General features: G+C 44.0%; 1 protein-coding gene across 1 annotated transcript in view; it reads left to right on the top strand.

The window, feature by feature from the left end:
• Window positions 1-13,656, top strand: part of LOC128019166 (fibroin heavy chain-like) — a 77,402-nt gene that overhangs the window by 26,103 nt on the left and 37,643 nt on the right. Inside the window, exons 8-10 of the mRNA XM_052605219.1 lie at window positions 392-667; window positions 8,244-8,483; window positions 8,832-8,987. Coding sequence (XP_052461179.1) covers window positions 392-667; window positions 8,244-8,483; window positions 8,832-8,987 — 672 coding nt within the window. The remainder of the gene's footprint in view (window positions 1-391; window positions 668-8,243; window positions 8,484-8,831; window positions 8,988-13,656) is intronic.

The raw sequence follows: 13,656 nt of genomic DNA, 5'->3' as shown, positions 1-13,656 counted from the left end.
GCCGGCCAGGGAAGCGGACAGGGGACTGGTTTTGGTCAGGGAAGCGGCTATGGCCAGGGATCTGGTAGTGGACAGGGAGTTGGCCAAGGAAGCGGCTACGGTCAGGGAAGCGGCTATGGCCAGGGATCTGGTAGTGGACAGGGAGTTGGTCAGGGAAGTGGCTTCGGCCAGGGATCTGGTAGTGGTCAGGGAAGCGGCTACGGCCAGGGATCTGGTAGTGGTCAGGGAAGTGGCTACGGTCAGGGAAGTGGCTACGGCCAGGGATCTGGTAGTGGTCAGGGAAGCGGCTACGGTCAGGGAAGCGGCTACGGCCAGGGATCTGGTAGTGGACAGGGAAGCGGCTACGGTCAGGGAAGTGGCTACGGCCAGGGATCTGGTAGTGGACAGGGAGTTGGTCAGGGAAGCGGCTACGGTCAGGGAAGCGGCTATGGCCAGGGATCTGGTAGTGGTCAGGGAAGCGGCTACGGTCAGGGAAGTGGCTACGGCCAGGGATCTGGTAGTGGACAGGGAGTTGGTCAGGGAAGCGGCTACGGTCAGGGAAGCGGCTATGGCCAGGGATCTGGTAGTGGTCAGGGAAGCGGCTACGGTCAGGGAAGTGGCTTCGGCCAGGGATCTGGTAGTGGACAGGGAGTTGGTCAGGGAAGTGGCTTCGGCCAGGGATCTGGTAGTGGACAGGGAGTTGGTCAGGGAAGCGGCTATGGCCAGGGATCTGGTAGTGGACAGGGAGTTGGTCAGGGAAGCGGTCTGTGATGTGGTCAGGGAAATTCAGTGCTATGTTCATAAGGATTTTTCCCTTTTTGCTCTAACATTTCAGAAAGACCATCTCTGCCTCCTTCCCTTAAATAAAAAGAAAATTGCTTGATTTGAAAGTTGTGGTGTTTGACTTTCTCACATAACCCAGTTCTGGCATCAGTGCTTTGTGTAAGTTCCTCTCCATGAGACCTGGATATTTGCAGTATTAGACAATTTTTGACCCAAAATATACCACATGTCATTGGGGCTCAAATGGCACCAGCTGTTTTCTGCACCTTCTGCAAACAGTTTTTTTTTTTTTTTTTTTTTTTTTATTTAAAACAAGCCTATGAATGCCTGAGGTCAGGATCTCATTAATTCTGAAATAAAACTCCCAGTGATGGAGAAGAGCATGCTTTTGTGCATCTGCATTATAAATCAGTGTCATGAGCCTTTTGCACAGGCTGAATAAAGCAAACCAGTAAAGTTCAGATGGATGATGGTTGTAATGGGGGTATAGTTGATTATGGTCGTGTGTCTGGCAAGTGTTTTATAATGGACACTCCCTGAAGAAGTCTGCTATTATAGGAGTTGGCTGCAGTCAGTGGTGTTCATATACATATGAGCAATAACACTAGCTCTGACAGAGTACTGGTCACTGTTGATGACAAGCTGCCTTCAGATCAGCATGTTCGACAAATTAGGGATTTTTATTTTTGCGCTCTGTTTAATAATTTGCAATGGCTCGGTGTATAAAAAGTCAGGTTAAGGTGACTGGTATAGTGGTCTGTTTGTGTCTCTGTGTGGTCTTGTTTGGTATTGCAGCTTGATTTGTAGTTATTTCTATACTGTCCATAGTTTGAATGTCAGAATCAGAATACAAATATTTTTTTAATAGAATACTGTTGTCAAAGATGCCATTAGAAGCTAATGAATTTGATTTAAACAATCGTCCTACATACTGTAATATTCACATGCAGTTCATAGGGGACATATTGTATTAGCCCTGCAGTTACAGCATGAAATGGACTACTATTTAAACCTATAACATTAAGGCAACCTATTTTATCTCACAATTCTGACACTTTTTTTTCTCACAAATGCAAGTTTATATCTCTTGTTTTGCACAACTCAATTTAACTCAACGATTGCAATTGTGTCAATTCTCAGAGGGGTAAAAAGCCAAGTGTTGGATATAAATTCATGATTCTGAGTCGAGGGGAAAAGAGAGAATGATGAGTTGATTTTATCAGAAATGTGAAATATAATCTAGGAAAATTACCTTTTTAAATTTTTTTTCCATGGCTACCATATAGACCGCCATACAGCAAGCAATTTTGGCCCAGATCTGGTCCACATTTGGCCCACGTGTGGGCCGGTTCTGGGCCGAAATTGCTTGCTGTCTGGGCTGCTACTTAAAAAAAAAAAGGCTTTGTGTTGCCCTTTAAGAAATGTAAGTTTCAAATATCAGCTTTAATTATTTTTGGTAAATATTTTAAAGTGAAAATGTGAAGTTCATATTTACTTTTTCTTTGTCTAACTCATTTGTAAAAATTATATCTTTTGTTTCTTGAGATGAAGTCACTTCCTGTTTAGTCACTTCCTGTTAGTTAAAACAATAGGTGTGTTCGACATCGGCTGCGGCTGGATGCAACCGATCGGCGAGAGTAGCCGCGTGCAGGTGGGGAGGAGCTGAAAACGGAGATATGAAGCCGGACACGTTGTAGGTGTGTTCGACATCGGCTGCGGCTGGATGCAACCGATCGGCGAGAGTAGCCGCGTGCAGGTGGGGAGGAGCTGCAAGCGGAGATATGAAGCCGGACACGTTGTGGCTCCCGTAGTTTGCTGCAATTACGTCAGTCATGGCAGATCACGTGGCGATTGCTTACTTGATCGCGTTTAAATGTGTGTATAAGTGGTGTTTTGAAAAAAATAAAAAAATAAAAAGTGGTGTTTTGGAAGGGTGCCTTCCAAAACAAGATACCATATTGGATATATACTTTATCAGTATGACATGGGTGTTTCTGCTTATACAAAATGATAAAAGTAACCTATAAAAAAAATTCCCTGGTGGGTATGTGTTTTTCAAGAAGGTTTCAGCAACAAGATTTACAGTGCCCTCCTGCTGAGCTTTTTAACATTTTAAACATAACACCACTGATTTTCATATACAGAAAAGCACAATTCTGTTGGATTTATATTGTGATTTAGACCAACTATTTGAAAGTGAACAGTGTTGTCAAGTTGAAGTTACAGCAAGTTGTTAGCAGTTTGCTAACCACATGCAGGTGAAGTATAAACACAGCTAAATAAACTAGAGAATATGAAGAAACCAAACAAATGGAGGAACATAATGTATTATGTATCATTTGTATAGGAGCATTTATGACCACATTAGATTGTATGCTTTTTAGATTAACATTTTAGTTCTTAAAAATGCTCATTTGAATAGGTTATGCTGCTGAATACTGTAAAAGGTCTGTATAAAAAAGAAAGTCATGCAAAATAAACATACACAAACTTTATATTAACAATAAAGTAAATACAGTAAAACAATATTTAATAAATATGATTTATAAGATGAAGACGACATAAAAACGTATTGAACTGTTTTTAAAGTCCATATGAGAATTTCTGAAACTGAAGCCGACTCGCAATAAACTTGAAACGCACGTCATCGGTGTCATCAGTGAATCCAGCCAATCGTGGATCAGTTGTGTCGTCATCAGAACCTGTGCAGCCGCTCTTCAGAAGCTGCGCTGGCTGAGTTCTCCGGCTACTCTCGAATCGCTCTCGTGGTACTTTGACGGCACACGTCACAGTCACGTGGCGTCAGCGCTGTATCAAGTCGGACAAAATTTCTAACCGGCATGCACTGCTTCAAGTCAGCCGACGATCGGTTTGCGCAAAACTGCATGAAGTCGAACAAGCCTTGTGGCTCCCGTAGTTTGCTGCAATTACGTCAGTCATGGCAGATCACGTGGCGATTGCTTACTTGATCGCGTTTAATGTGTGTATAAGTGGTGTTTTGGAAGGGTCTTGAATGTTGTTAAGTTGAAGTTACAGCAAGTTGTTTGCAGTTTGCTAACCACATGCAGGTGAAGTATAAACACAGCAAAATAAACTAAAGAATATGAAGAAACCAAACAAATGGAGGAACATAATGTATTATGTATCATTTGTATAGGAGCATACATTTATGACCACATTAGATTGTATGCTTTTAAGATTAACATTTTAGTTCTTAAAAATGCTCATTTGAATAGGTTATGCTGCTGAATACTGTAAAAGGTCTGTATAAAAAAGAAAGTCATGCAAAATAAACACACACAAACTTTATATTAACAATAAAGTAAATACAGTAAAACAATATTTAATAAATATGATTTATAAGATGAAGACGACATAAAAACGTATTGAACTGTTTTAAAAGTCCATATGAGAATTTCTGAAACTGAAGCCGACTCGCAATAAACTTGAAACGCACGTCATCGGTGTCATCAGTGAATCCAGCCAATCGTGGATCAGTTGTGTCGTCATCAGAATCTGTGCAGCCGCTCTTCAGAAGCTGCGCTGGCTGAGTTCTCCGGCTACTCTCGAATCGCTCTCGTGGTACTTTGACGGCACACGTCACAGTCACGTGGCGTCAGCGCTGTATCAAGTCGGACAAAATTTCTAACCGGCATGCACTGCTTCAAGTCAGCCGACGATCGGTTTGCGCGAAACTGCATGAAGTCGAACAAGCCTAATGAGACAGACATGGTGTGCTCTCTCTGATAATCCGTTGCATCCACTTAAAAGAATCATAGAGGCAATGCCGTAAATTCATTAATATGACACTAGAAAGGCAGAGGATCACCAATTCCCCCAATGCTGCAGAGAAATATAGTGGAGCAATATCAGAAAGGAGTTTCTCAGAGAACAATTGCAAAGAATTTGAAGTTATCATCATCTAGAGTGCATAATATCATCCAAAGATTCAGAGAATCTGAAACAATCTCTGTGCGTAAGAGTCAAGGCCAGAAAACCAGACTGGATGCCCGTGATCTTCGGGCCCTTACACAGCACTGCATCACATACAGGAACGCTACTGTAATGGAGATCACAACATGGGCTCAGGAATACTTCCAGAAAACATTGTCGGTGAACACAATCCACCGTGCCATTCACCGTTGCCAGCTAAAACTCTATAGGTCAAAAAAGAAGCAATATCTAAACATGATCCAAAAGCGCAGTTGTTTTCTCTGGGCCAAGGCTCATTTAAAATGGACTGTGGCGAAGTGGAAAGCTGTTCTGTGGTCAGACGAATCAAAATTTGAAGTTCTTTTTGGAAAAATGCGACGCGATGTCATCCGGACTAAAGAGTCATAATATTGTGTATGTTAGTTGCACTAACCTGAGTATTTCCATTTTAAAGTGTATGAAATATGTTTTAAAAGGGAATGTGCAACAGTACATTATTGGCTTAGGCCTGTAATGGACTGATTATTGAATTTATATATGAATAATAAGCCTGTGGAAATACTTAATGTTATTTTACTGTTGAAAATGTTCAATTATAGTTGATAGTTTGTGTAGTTAAATATTTTGCTAGTGCTAACAGGCAACAAAGAATCTCAAAGTAGAACTTACATTGTGGCCTTGTTTTTTCATAATTTTTTGCAAGTGGTAGATCGGATTACATTTGGACTTTGGATGTAATCTTGGGCTTGAAAAGGTTGGTGACCACTGGTCTAACTCATAGTGTAAAATAGTCTAACTGATTGTTTTTAGCTGCCCATAACTCCTGGTCTAGGATCTGTTTTCTTAGTAATAATAGCATGATGAAATCTATTTGGAAATTAATCCAGTGTATCTGCCCTTCTGTTTTGGAAAGCGTCATATGATTTTATGAAGCATTTTCACAGAGGGCAGCAAAGTAGCCAATCACAGACATGTTTGTTTACTTCTACAAAGCATTGTATTTAGGTTGGAAACCTGAGTTAAATCATGCTCATAACTTCATAAAAAATGAATTAAAAAAAACTTTCATTGTGTAGACATTTTAAGTGAGTAAAAACACATTGTGTAGACACATTGGTTAACTTTGTGAGGTTGTGATGAAAGAGTGACCTTTTTTAATACATTTAAAGGGAGCGCTCTTTCCATGCTATATACCAGTGGTTCCCAATTCTGGTCCCGGAGAACCTCCAACACTGCACATTTTAGATGTCTCCCTATTCAAATGCACCTGATTTAACTCATCAACTCATTGGTGAAAACTCCAAGACATCAAATGTGTGCATCAGATAAGAGAGACACCAAAAACGTGAATGGTTTGAATGCAGCTCACCTCATACAACCGCAATCAAACACACCTGAACAAGCTAATCAAGGCTTTCCATTTAGTTACTAGAAAGCTACTGGCAGGTGAGTTTGATCAGGGTTGGAGTTGACCTTATCTCCTTGGATCTTTAAAACCCCATTTACAGAAGTGACTGTTACAACAACAACACATTTATTTGTTTTAGTTTTATGCGCTTTGGCTGTATTTAGCTATCTGCTTCTTCTGACACGCCAATTCAGCAATTCAATTTTCCAGCAGAGGCCATTGTGAGATTGTAGGCTGGGAGGATGACCGCTCGAATGTATTGCTCGTTTGGTGCGGTTTTATTGTGTCTGTTTGGAAACTTGAACATAACAGATGCTACTCTAGGTGAGTGATCTGTTGACTTCATTACGCAGCCTGAAGAAACCCAAAAAATAAGTGACCCTTCATCTTTGTGTGTAGGATAAGGAATGGGTAGTAGATCTTTTGAAATGCTTGATTTGAAGCAGATAAATATGTAATGTTGTATTAAGGTATTGGCGGTCTGAGGCTGAAAGACTTGCTATCCCATCGAGGATGTTCTTCTGATAGACACTGCTCTGGAAGACAATACTGCTCTGAAAGACCTGGCTGCTCTCGATTTCAATGTGATCCTGTTTCCAGTCAGCCTGGTTCAAGTGAGTTACCGTTTATAATCGATGCTAGGGGTCCTCCAAAAAAATAAATAAAAATCTAATGCATGTGTGGGTTTTTTTTTTTTTTTTTTTTTTTTTTTTGATTAGAAAGTTACATTTTTGCCTTCTGTTACTCTTGTCTAGATTTAGGTTTGAATTTCTCCTTTTTAGGATGGTTTAAAACCCTGGATGGCTTTACAAAATACACTGGAATAATTCTTGGAATAAAATTCACTCTGTGGCATAAGTCTTTTGCTGTATATTGACATGGCATACAGTCCATGCTCATGAACTAAAGCTGACTGTCTTTGTCCATGCAGTGAAACCCGGTCAATGTCCTGACCCAAAGAACATTCCACTGTCTGCTAAAAACTGTGTCCATGATGGTCAGTGTCCTGCCACACAGAAGTGTTGCCCAACCACCAGTGGCCATGGATGCAGTGAACCAAGCCGACAGGGCCAGGGAAGCTGTCAGAACACGGGCCGGGGCCAGGGCGCCGGACAGGGCAAGGGAAGCGGCCAGGGCAGCGGACAGGGTGCCGGACAGGGCGCCGGTCAGGGAAGCGGACAGGGTGCCGGACAGGGCCAGGGAAGCGGACAAGGTGCAGGACAGGGTGCCGGCCAGGGAAGCGGACCGGGTGCCGGCCAGGGAAGCGGACCGGGTGCCGGCCAGGGAAGCGGACAGGGTGCCGGCCAGGGAAGCGGACAGGGTGCCGGCCAGGGAAGCGGCCAGGGTGCCGGCCAGGGTGCCGGCCAGGGAAGCGGCCAGGGTGCCGGCCAGGGTGCCGGCCAGGGAAGCGGACAGGGTGCCGGACAGGGTGCCGGCCAGGGAAGCGGACAGGGTGCCGGACAGGGTGCCGGCCAGGGAAGCGGACAGGGTGCAGGACAGGGCCAGGGAAGCGGACAGGGCCAGGGCGCCGGACAGGGCAAGGGAAGCGGCCAGGGCAGCGGACAGGGTGCCGGACAGGGCGCCGGTCAGGGAAGCGGACAGGGTGCCGGACAGGGCCAGGGAAGCGGACAAGGTGCAGGACAGGGTGCCGGCCAGGGAAGCGGACAGGGTGCCGGCCAGGGAAGCGGACAGGGTGCCGGCCAGGGAAGCGGACAGGGTGCCGGCCAGGGAAGCGGACAGGGTGCCGGCCAGGGAAGCGGACAGGGTGCCGGCCAGGGTGCCGGCCAGGGAAGCGGACAGGGTGCCGGACAGGGTGCCGGCCAGGGAAGCGGACAGGGTGCAGGACAGGGCCAGGGAAGCGGACAGGGCCAGGGAAGCGGACAGGGCGCCGGACAGGGCCAGGGAAGCGGACAGGGCGCCGGACAGGGCCAGGGAAGCGGACAGGGCGCCGGACAGGGCCAGGGAAGCGGACAGGGCGCCGGACAGGGCCAGGGAAGCGGACAGGGTGCAGGACAGGGGACTGGTTTTGGTCAGGGAAGCGGCTATGGCCAGGGATCTGGTAGTGGACAGGGAGTTGGCCAAGGAAGCGGCTACGGCCAGGGAAGCGGCTATGGCCAGGGATCTGGTAGTGGACAGGGAGTTGGTCAGGGAAGCGGCTACGGTCAGGGAAGCGGCTATGGCCAGGGATCTGGTAGTGGACAGGGAGTTGGTCAGGGAAGTGGCTTCGGCCAGGGATCTGGTAGTGGTCAGGGAAGCGGCTACGGTCAGGGAAGCGGCTATGGCCAGGGATCTGGTAGTGGTCAGGGAAGCGGCTACGGTCAGGGATCTGGTAGTGGTCAGGGAGTTGGTCAGGGAAGTGGCTTCGGCCAGGGATCTGGTAGTGGTCAGGGAAGCGGCTACGGTCAGGGAAGCGGCTATGGCCAGGGATCTGGTAGTGGTCAGGGAGTTGGTCAGGGAAGTGGCTTCGGCCAGGGATCTGGTAGTGGTCAGGGAAGCGGCTACGGTCAGGGAAGCGGCTATGGCCAGGGATCTGGTAGTGGTCAGGGAAGCGGCTACGGCCAGGGATCTGGTAGTGGTCAGGGAAGCGGCTACGGTCAGGGAAGCGGCTATGGCCAGGGATCTGGTAGTGGTCAGGGAAGCGGCTACGGTCAGGGAAGTGGCTACGGCCAGGGATCTGGTAGTGGTCAGGGAAGTGGCTACGGCCAGGGATCTGGTAGTGGACAGGGAGTTGGTCAGGGAAGCGGCTACGGTCAGGGAAGCGGCTATGGCCAGGGATCTGGTAGTGGTCAGGGAAGCGGCTACGGTCAGGGAAGTGGCTACGGCCAGGGATCTGGTAGTGGACAGGGAGTTGGTCAGGGAAGTGGCTTCGGCCAGGGATCTGGTAGTGGACAGGGAGTTGGTCAGGGAAGCGGCTATGGCCAGGGATCTGGTAGTGGACAGGGAGTTGGTCAGGGAAGCGGTCTGTGATGTGGTCAGGGAAATTCAGTGCTATGTTCATAAGGATTTTTCCCTTTTTGCTCTAATATTTCAGGAAGACCATCTCTGCCTCCTTCCCTTAAATAAAAAGAAAATTGCTTTATTTGAAAGTTGTGGTGTTTGACTTTCTCACATAACCCAGTTCTGGCGTCAGTGCTTTGTGTAAGTTCCTCTCCATGAGACCTGGATATTTGCAGTATTAGACAATTTTTGACCCAAAATATACCACATGTCATTGGGGCTCAAATGGCACCAGCTGTTTTCTGCACCTTCTGCAAACAGCTTTTTTTTTTTTTTTTTTTTTTTGGTCTTAAAACAAGCCTATGAATGCCTGAGGTCAGGATCTCATTAATTCTGAATTAAAACTCCCAGTGATGGAGAAGAGCATGCTTTTGTGCATCTGCATTATAAATCAGTGTCATGAGCCTTTTGCACAGGCTGAATAAAGCAAACCAGTAAAGTTCAGATGGATGATGGTTGTAATGGGGGTATAGTTGATTATGGTCGTGTGTCTGGCAAGTGTTTTATAATGGACACTCCCTGAAGAAGTGTGCTATTATAGGAGTTAGCTGCAGTCAGTGGTGTTTATATACATATGAGCAATAACACTAGCTCTGACAGAGTACTGGTCACTGTTGATGACAAGCTGCCTTCAGATCAGCATGTTCGACAAATTAGGGTTTTTTATTTTTGCGCTCTGTTTAATAATTTGCAATGGCTCTGTGTATAAAAAGCCAGGTTAAGGTGACTGGTATAGTGGTCTGTTTGTGTCTCTGTGTGGTCTTGTTTGGTATTGCAGCTTGATTTGTAGTTATTTCTATACTGTCCATAGTTTGAATGTCAGAATCAGAATGCAAATATTTTTTTAATAGAATACTGTTGTCAAAGATGCCATTAGAAGCTAATGAATTTGATTTAAACAATCGTCCTACATACTGTAATATTCACATGCAGTTCATAGGGGACATATTGTATTAGCCCTGCAGTTACAGCATGAAATGGACTACTATTTAAACCTATAACATTAAGGCAACCTATTTTATCTCACAATTCTGACACTTTTTTTTCTCACAAATGCAAGTTTATATCTCTTGTTTTGCACAACTCAATTTAACTCAACGATTGCAATTGTGTCAATTCTCAGAGGGGTAAAAAGCCAAGTGTTGGATATAAATTCATGATTCTGAGTCGAGGGGAAAAGAGAGAATGATGAGTTGATTTTATCAGAAATGTGAAATATAATCTAGGAAAATTACCTTTTTAAATTTTTTTTCCATGGCTACCATATAGACCGCCATACAGCAAGCAATTTTGGCCCAGATCTGGTCCACATTTGGCCCGCGTGTGGGCCGGTTCTGGGCCGAAATTGCTTGCTGTCTGGGCTGCTACTTCAAAAAAAAAGGCTTTGTGTTGCCCTTTAAGAAATGTAAGTTTCAAATATCAGCTTTAATTATTTTTGGTAAATATTTTAAAGTGAAAATGTGAAGTTCATATTTACTTTTTCTTTGTCTAACTCATTTGTAAAAATTATATCTTTTGTTTCTTGTGATGAAGTCACTTCCTGTTTAGTCACTTCCTGTTAGTTAAAACAATGAGACAGACATGGGCTGTGTCCAAATTCAGGGTCTGCATCCTCCTTAGGATCCTTCCTACCCGGTTGAAGGAGGATGGGTCCTCCGACGAACGCAAAAACCGGAAGTCGGTGTTTGTGAATTTGGACAGCCTACCCTTCTTTCAGTTCCCTCCCTTAACCGTTGCTCATATTCCGTCGCCTAGCAACCGTGACAGCGCCAAGCAAGACGCGGGTGAAGAGCTCATCGTACTCTCCCCAGAGCTTTATAAACACTTCTGTCTGCTCTTTCGTCCTTAGAAGCGTTAAAAACAGCTTCAATCACTAACAAATAAGCTGTGTGTAAGGGGATATTCACACAGGCAGTAAGGAAGAAGCTAATTTACGAAAGTAAACTTTTTTTTTTTACATATACACGTACAAATGTAAAAAAAAAAAAAAAAAAGCTTAACGCTAAAACAAAATGCCTAACTAGAAAACCACTGAAAATATATATTTTTGAAAAGCCAGTTTTTAAAAAACATCGAAAATAATACTCCTCCCCCACTCCGCTACAGCTCGCTTCGTCCTGCCGAAAAGAATCATGGGATAGGTAGGACGTGAAAGGATCCACCACACCCATCCTTCCAATTCGGGGAAAAGGAGGACGCATTTGTGGGCCGCATTTGAAGGATCCTACGAATTTGGACAGCCTTCGTCGCGGCGCTGTGACGTAACATCCTTCAAATGCGTCCTCCGAAGGATGTAGACCCTGAATTTGGACACAGCTCAGGTGTGCTCTCTCTGATAATCCGTTGCATACACTTAAAAGAATCATAGAGGCAATGCCGTAAATTCATTAATATGACACTAGAAAGGCAGAGGATCACCAATTCCCCCAATGCTGCAGAGAAATATAGTGGAGCAATATCAGAAAGGAGTTTCTCAGAGAAAAATTGCAAAGAATTTGAAGTTATCATCATCTAGAGTGCATAATATCATCCAAAGATTCAGAGAATCTGAAACAATCTCTGTGCGTAAGGGTCAAGGCCGGAAAACCAGACTGGATGCCCGTGATCTTCGGGCCCTTACACAGCACTGCATCACATACAGGAACGCTACTGTAATGGAGATCACAACATGGGCTCAGGAATACTTCCAGAAAACATTGTCGGTGAACACAATCCACCGTGCCATTCACCGTTGCCAGCTAAAACTCTATAGGTCAAAAAAGAAGCAATATCTAAACATGATCCAAAAGCGCAGTTGTTTTCTCTGGGCCAAGGCTCATTTAAAATGGACTGTGGCGAAGTGGAAAACTGTTCTGTGGTCAGACGAATCAAAATTTGAAGTTCTTTTTGGAAAAATGCGACGCGATGTCATCCGGACTAAAGAGTCATAATATTGTGTATGTTAGTTGCACTAACCTGAGTATTTCCATTTTAAAGTGTATGAAATATGTTTTAAAAGGGAATGTGCAACAGTACATTATTGGCTTAGGCCTGTAATGGACTGATTATTGAATTTATATATGAATAATAAGCCTGTGGAAATACTTAATGTTATTTTACTGTTGAAAATGTTCAATTATAGTTGATAGTTTGTGTAGTTAAATATTTTGCTAGTGCTAACAGGCAACAAAGAATCTCAAAGTAGAACTTACATTGTGGCCTTGTTTTTTCATAATTTTTTGCAAGTGGTAGATCGGATTACATTTGGACTTTGGATGTAATCTTGGGCTTGAAAAGGTTGGTGACCACTGGTCTAACTCATAGTGTAAAATAGTCTAACTGATTGTTTTGAGCTGCCCATAACTCCTGGTCTAGGATCTGTTTTCTTAGTAATAATAGCATGACGAAATCTATTTGGAAATTAATCCAGTGTATCTGCCCTTCTGTTTTGGAAAGCGTCATATGATTTTATGAAGCATTTTCACAGAGGGCAGCAAAGTAGCCAATCACAGACATGTTTGTTTACTTCTACAAAGCATTGTATTTAGGTTGGAAACCTGAGTTAAATCATGCTCATAACTTCATAAAAAATGAATTAAAAAAAAATTTCATTGTGTAGACATTTTAAGTGAGTAAAAACACATTGTGTAGACACATTGGTTAACTTTGTGAGGTTGTGATGAAAGAGTGACCTTTTTTAATACATTTAAAGGGAGGGCTCTTTCCATGCTATATACCAGTGGTTCCCAATTCTGGTCCCGGAGAACCTCCAACACTGCACATTTTAGATGTCTCCCTATTCAAATGCACCTGATTTAACTCATCAACTCATTGGTGAAAACTCCAAGACATCAAATGTGTGCATCAGATAAGAGAGACACCAAAAACGTGAATGGTTTGAATGCAGCTCACCTCATACAACCGCAATCAAACACACCTGAACAAGCTAATCAAGGCTTTCCATTTAGTTACTAGAAAGCTACTGGCAGGTGAGTTTGATCAGGGTTGGAGTTGACCTTATCTCCTTGGATCTTTAAAACCCCATTTACAGAAGTGGCTGTTACAACAACAACACATTTATTTGTTTTAGTTTTATGCCCTTTGGCTGTATTTAGCTATCTGCTTCTTCTGACACGCCAATTCAGCAATTCAATTTTCCAGCAGAGGCCATTGTGAGATTGTAGGCTGGGAGGATGACCGCTCGAATGTATTGCTCGTTTGGTGCGGTTTTATTGTGTCTGTTTGGAAACTTGAACATAACAGATGCTACTCTAGGTGAGTGATCTGTTGACTTCATTACGCAGCCTGAAGAAACCCAAAAAATAAGTGACCCTTCATCTTTGTGTGTAGGATAAGGAATGGGTAGTAGATCTTTTGAAATGCTTGATTTGAAGCAGATAAATATGTCATGTTGTATTAAGGTATTGGCGGTCTGAGGCTGAAAGACTTGCTATCCCATCGAGGATGTTCTTCTGATAGACCCTGCTCTGGAAGACAATACTGCTCTGAAAGACCTGGCTGCTCTCGATTTCAATGTGATCCTGTTTCCAGTCAGCCTGGTTCAAGTGAGTTACCAT

This window comes from Carassius gibelio, chromosome A8 (assembly GCF_023724105.1).
Source record: "Carassius gibelio isolate Cgi1373 ecotype wild population from Czech Republic chromosome A8, carGib1.2-hapl.c, whole genome shotgun sequence".
In the NCBI taxonomy this organism is placed as follows: Eukaryota; Metazoa; Chordata; class Actinopteri; order Cypriniformes; family Cyprinidae; genus Carassius; species Carassius gibelio.
This window is presented reverse-complemented; position numbering and strand designations above follow the sequence as displayed.